The sequence below is a fragment of the Protopterus annectens genome, chromosome 2.part0 (assembly GCF_019279795.1).
Source record: "Protopterus annectens isolate FY-2018-M chromosome 2.part0, PAN1.0, whole genome shotgun sequence".
Lineage (NCBI taxonomy): Eukaryota > Metazoa > Chordata > Ceratodontiformes > Protopteridae > Protopterus > Protopterus annectens.
This window is the reverse complement of record NC_056728.1, coordinates 428,359,837-428,365,836: the sequence shown is the minus strand read 5'-3', so window position 1 is coordinate 428,365,836 and position 6,000 is coordinate 428,359,837. Positions and strand designations below refer to the sequence as shown.

At 39.4% G+C, this 6,000-nt stretch overlaps 1 protein-coding gene across 1 annotated transcript in view; it reads left to right on the top strand.

The window, feature by feature from the left end:
• The window catches only part of LOC122792743 (protein prune homolog 2-like), a 1,725,151-nt gene that overhangs the window by 1,016,082 nt on the left and 703,069 nt on the right, over positions 1 to 6,000 (top strand). Inside the window, exon 6 of the mRNA XM_044060323.1 lies at positions 5,631 to 5,725. Within this exon, the coding sequence (XP_043916258.1) occupies positions 5,631 to 5,725 (95 nt within the window). The remainder of the gene's footprint in view (positions 1 to 5,630; positions 5,726 to 6,000) is intronic.

Sequence of the window (6,000 nt, the reverse complement as noted above, 5' to 3'; positions counted from 1 at the left end):
CACCAAAAGTTGGTAAAGGTCAGACGTGCGAAACATGAGAATCATGGCAACTGCCTGGGTAGCACATACACACATTATAGATGCTATGCTGTGCATTGCAAACCACCTGGAAGCTGAGAGTATGGAAGCCCTTACAGTTGGTATATCTCATTTTCCATGGACTAGGTGGGATATTGATATCAATGTCTGTAAAATCAATGGGTCACAGGACCTCCGGGAAATAGACAATATTTTAGAATGTCAGTATATTGGAGGTTCTCTCCTTTTCAGTCCTTAGGAACCATATATGTCTTCCACATGTTGCAGCATGAAGTTGGAGAAGTGGTGCAGAATCTGCAAAAATAGCACCAGCAAACTTTCTAAAGTGTTCCCTTTTGGCCACTGAAGGGACATGCATGGTTAAAGCTACACATACTTTACTGTCTGCTGGTTTGGGCAGTCCATGCATTCCCCTTGACTCCACATCTGAGTAACACTTTTAATACCTTGTCACATGTAACAGAACAAAGATACATAGGTTTAACTGTTGACCCCCTCACTAATATTTTTCCAACACACAGACAAGGTAGTAAACAAAACACTTGCTGAACTAAAAATGTGTTACAAAATAACTAAACTTCTCTAATCCTCAGTTGGACACTCCTTAGCAAGAAATGATCCTCATACCAAAAATGGAATATGAGTTACCTTTGCTCACTTTCTCCATCCATCCCAGAAACTGGGGTGGTGCAGCCGTTGTGTTGTTGCCTCACAGCAAGAGGTTCTCCTGTTCGAATCTCGGCTGGAGTGCCTTCTGTGTGGAGTCTGCGTGTCCTCCCCGTGGTCGAGTGGCGTTCGAAAGACATGCGTGAATGGGCATGCCTTCATTGAAGGTTGGGCGTCGAGCTGGCAACTCGGCACTATAAAAAAAAATGTACTGCCACTCATTAGCAGACCGGAGTTCCGCTGTGGCAACCCCTAACCAGGAAAAGCCAAAAAGATAAACAACAACTTTCTCCATCCATCCATTTAGCCACAACCCCTTTTCCCATTTTTGCACACAGGATTGGGGTTTCACTTTAATAGTGACAGTCATCTAGAGCCAAAGTTTACACTGCCAGGTGGCTAGCCCTGCCACAGTAGTTCTTCCACACCACACTTGCAATCATGCACACTCACACCTATGACCAATTTGCAGGGTCCAATCCACCTACTGCATGTTTTTGAAATGTGGGAGGAAACCAGAACAGCCAGAGGAAATCTATGCGAACACAGGGAGGACATGCAGACTCTGCACAGAAAGTACCCCAGCCAGACAACAATAAATAACATCTGCATATTTGTTTTGCTGGATGATAATTGCACTCATCACTGTGAATTGCTGCAAAAATTTAAGTGGTTGCCAACAAACAGTAGGTCTACTACTTAGGATGCAAGTGTTCAGGACAGTCAAATGTAGTCAGTGCCCTGCATTAAAAACAAAATTAATAATCAGGCAGCAAATGTATCATTGCAGGGCTGTTTGGAAGATTCCATAGCACCAATCAGACCACGTTTTAAAACTTCTTTATATAAAAGAGCATTTTACAAAATGTCTCCTGTTATCTGGAACAATCTTCCCAGTGATATAATAAATCAAAATAACTTGGATCTGTTTAAGAAAACAGTACAAGAACATCTTAAAAAGGAAGCAGCCTGCAGCTGTTTCAAAGATAATGGTTTAAAATTGGAAATGGGTCATCTTAATAAAACACAAACCATAACGTAAACATGACTATCTGTGCTCAAGTCTAGTTCCACATGACAAACCTAGCAATTTCTGCTATGGAGAATGTGAATAATATATGTAAATACTGTAAATAGTTTATACACGGAAAAGTAACTAATGTAAATACTGAATACTTAATAAGAAATATAGCTATTTGCTGCATTGCATGATCACTACTTCTTCATTGACATGCTATTTGCTTATCACAACTATTTCTTGTTGAACTAAACGTTTCCTTCTACTTCTTGCCATGTTGTCATGAGTCATAACTGAAAAGGGTCAGTCTACTTAACTAGTTAGCAAAATGAATTAAATAAATAAATAAATATATACAGCTCAGCAAGCTGTCATTCATTACCCCCAGCCATACAAATGAGATCCACAATCTTCTAGGCAGTCAAATGGTAATATTTTAGGTACTGATGGCACTGTCTGTTTGGCGTGGCAGGTCACAGTGTGCCATGTGGTAGGGAGTGCCTCATATGTCTGCTTTGGCATGGCTGGTCACAGTGTGCAATGTTGTAGGCAGTGCCTCATATATCTGCTTTGGCATGGCAGGTCACAGTGTGCCATGTTGTAGGTAGTGCCTCACATGTCTCCTTTGGCATGGCAGGTTACAGTGTGTCATGTTGTATGCAGTGCCTCATATGTCTGCTTTGGCATGGCAGGTCATAGTGTGCCATGTTGTAGGCAGTGCCTCATATGTCTGCTTTGGCATGGCAGGTCACAGTGAGATCTTGGACATGTGCTGCTGTGCTGTAGCTGCAGGAATCACATAAGCTCGATTACCCTCTGCACAATCAGTTCCTGGCATTCAGTGTACATCATCAGTAAAGTGCTGTATGGCTAGTTTATACATCTCTGAATCACTCCTCTGTCTTTGAGCTTTTATTTGCATATTTTCTTCCCACACTTGTACCTGCAGCGTCATTTCCATATCAGGATGCAATTATTTGCATGCTAGGAATGCTATGTTTTTTTGTCTAACACAGCTGAGTTGTTTGTGTCTCTAAATTACTTCCTTTCTGTGCATCACTTCTGTTCACACTGTTTTGAGCAATGCTGTACATTCTGTGTGACTACCAACCATAAATTTCTTATCAAATGTCTGTAAACATATTCTTATCAAATGTAAGTACACACACACATGCACGCATATATATATATATATATATATATATATATATATATATATATATATATGTATGTATCTTTGGGTTCTGATTGTTTGGCCAGCATACAGATGTACAGTGTTTTTTGGGTTAGCATCCGGATGTTTTATCAGTTGTGTTTTTTCGAAACAGGTAAGTGGGATATATAGTAGGGGTGTGTGTGTGTGTGTGTGTGTGTGTGTGTGTGTGTGTGTGTGTGTGTGTGTGTGTGTGTGTGTGTGTGTGTGTGTTGGTTAGGGTTAGAGTAAGGTTTAGGTGTTTATGGTTAGGTTAGGGAACAGATTTAGAGTATGTGCGTGTGTGCGTGGTCCGTGAATGATCTGTCTTATGTTGTAGTGTTATGGAAAGGGTTTTGTTAATTTAAGATGCAGGTTAGGAGCAGGGTTAGGGTTAGCATGAATTACTAAGGGAGCATGGGAAATCTTTCCCATAACACTAGTACTGTTCAGACAAATTTGAGTTGAATATGGTCTGGTTTTGGATAATGCATCAGAAAAGACATTTTTTTCGATGTACAATGTGTTGATGTGTTATATTAGTGATGTAATAATTAGTCAATGTGTTTTGGTTGCTGCTTTATTTGTTGACTAAGTAACATGATGGCCAATCATACATACATACACATGGGTCTACTTCATTTCACTGAAACTCAGTTGCCTGCACACAATTCACTGAAACCTCACTTCACTGAAAACTCATTTGACTGAAACTCATTTCGGTGAAAGTTATATACGGTCTTTTCCCCACTGTAGTGCAATCCTGGAGTTAATATATAAAGTAAGGGGGGGTGGGGGCACAGCCCCCCCCCCCACATTGGGGGATGTGGGGGACATAGCCCCCCACATAGTTTGGTTATATATTGTCTTCTGGAAAGAGTTATTCATTGGACTTGTAAGTATCCATGTCTATGATTAAAAACATTTAAAATAGGTGGGAGGCTGTGCCCCCCACACCCCCCTTTACTTTATATACTAAACTCCAGGATCACACTACAGTGGGGAAAAGGCCATATATAACTTTCAACAAAATGAGTTTCAGTGAAATGAGTTTTCAGTGAAGTGAACTTTCAGTGAATTGTGCGCAGGAAACTGAGTTTCAGTGAAATGAGCTTTCAGTGAAATGAAGTAGACCCAGACATACACACACCACACACACACACACACACACACACACACACACACACACACACATACACACACACACACACACACACACACACACACACACACACACACACACACACACACACACACACACACACACATATTCGGGATACCTACAAGTTGTTGAAAGGCAGCTTGTCCAAACCAGAAAAATGGCAACACAACTGATCAAAAATTAGGTGACTGAACATGCCAGCAGTTGTTCTGTGCAGTGGGTATCGTGGAATTTGCTCTTTCTCTACTGCAGTGTGATGTCAGTGTTGGTATACAGTATATAATTAGGAAGGGGTATGGGGAGGTGCAGCTGAGCATGCCCACTACATAAAACATTTTTCTTTTTTCTTCCAGTTTCTATAGGCTGCTGATTGACAAGTTGTGTTCGATCAGTTGCCTTTCAAGTGGTTGTTTTCCACAGATTGACATACATCCATATGTATATATGTATATTGCTTTTGCAAAATCTTTATTTAACTGATAAGGAACACAGTGAAAAAATAACAACAATAAAGCATTACACCAATAAATGAAAAACAGCTAATAGAATAATAACATGACAGGTATATAATCATATAAAAATGTTTGCTACTGATAAACACACTTGATAACAACTTACTCATATTAATTATATATAGCAGTGCACAAGCAAAGTTATTGCATCATTAGATTAATACACACTATGATGCAATAAAATGTTAGTACATTTGGAGTTATTTTTGTGTTGGAAGAGTTGCCATACACAGACTAAAAGAGATGACCTGATACTGATTCGGTCACTTTAATTGTGCAGCTTGTTGTTCCATTGTCTTGCACTCCATCTGTAGCTGTTGTGTATGTGAATGTTCTTTAATTTTTATGATTGCAGTGAACAGATCAATGCGTACATATTGTGGTACACAGCAGGGAAGGGAATCTCCTACAGATATATAGCAGGCTTGTTAGCAGTAGCATTCAATGACATTTTTAAATCAATCAGTCTAGGTCTCAGTACCAGGAAACACAGTGCTTCTTTCCACATCAATGAAAGTTACAATAGGCCTTTTTACATGCATGGTGAGTGGTGAATTTATGCATTAAACTCTGATTAAAGAGCTGCCCATGCCTGTGCAGGGTACTTTAGACATTATTATTGGTATATGCATATGTGTCATTACTTATGTGTAGAGAATTCTCAGTGGTCATCTTGAATGTACTGCATGTTGTTCTACTCCAGTATGTCTATAGCCATGGTAGCATTGGATGTGGTCATTACATGTATGTTTCCAGTGTGCTGTCACCCACAACACACTACTTAAAAATGAAATCTCTGCAGCTTTTGCGATCTTCGGCATTCATGATTACCTTCTTCTGTTAAACTTTTTTTAATGAGGATTTTTCAGTGTTGGTTTTACCTTACATATTTTCACTGCAATCAAACAGTGCTTTCCAGATTACATTTCCAGTTTCTTATCCTAGATTTCAACCATATCAAAATGTGTATTAATTGTGAGTAAAATAACTAACTGATATACACTTTTTATTAGCCCTGTTTACTTTCTCTTTCTTCTGTAGATTTAAGTATGGAGCAGATACTGCTGAAAGATGTAAAAGAGCTGTCAGATGGAGAAATTAAAGTAGCAATTAGCTCTGTGTACATGACCCATGAGGTAAGTGAAAAGTCTGAAAGAATGATAGTTACCAAACAACCGAACAGCATGGGGTGGTCTTTTCCTTCACTGCCGTTCTCAGCTACTTTTAATTCTCCCTAGGTATGGTTTGAGTTGTTATTGCCACCGAAGTAATTTATTATGGAGATAATGGTTATTTGTGGGTGCATTTGCATAATAATGCATATTAATATCCTTTCCGATGCATAGTGATTTATCATGATGTTTTACAACATCAGCAGTGAGAAAATGCAACTCTCTTGCTCACAAGGTGT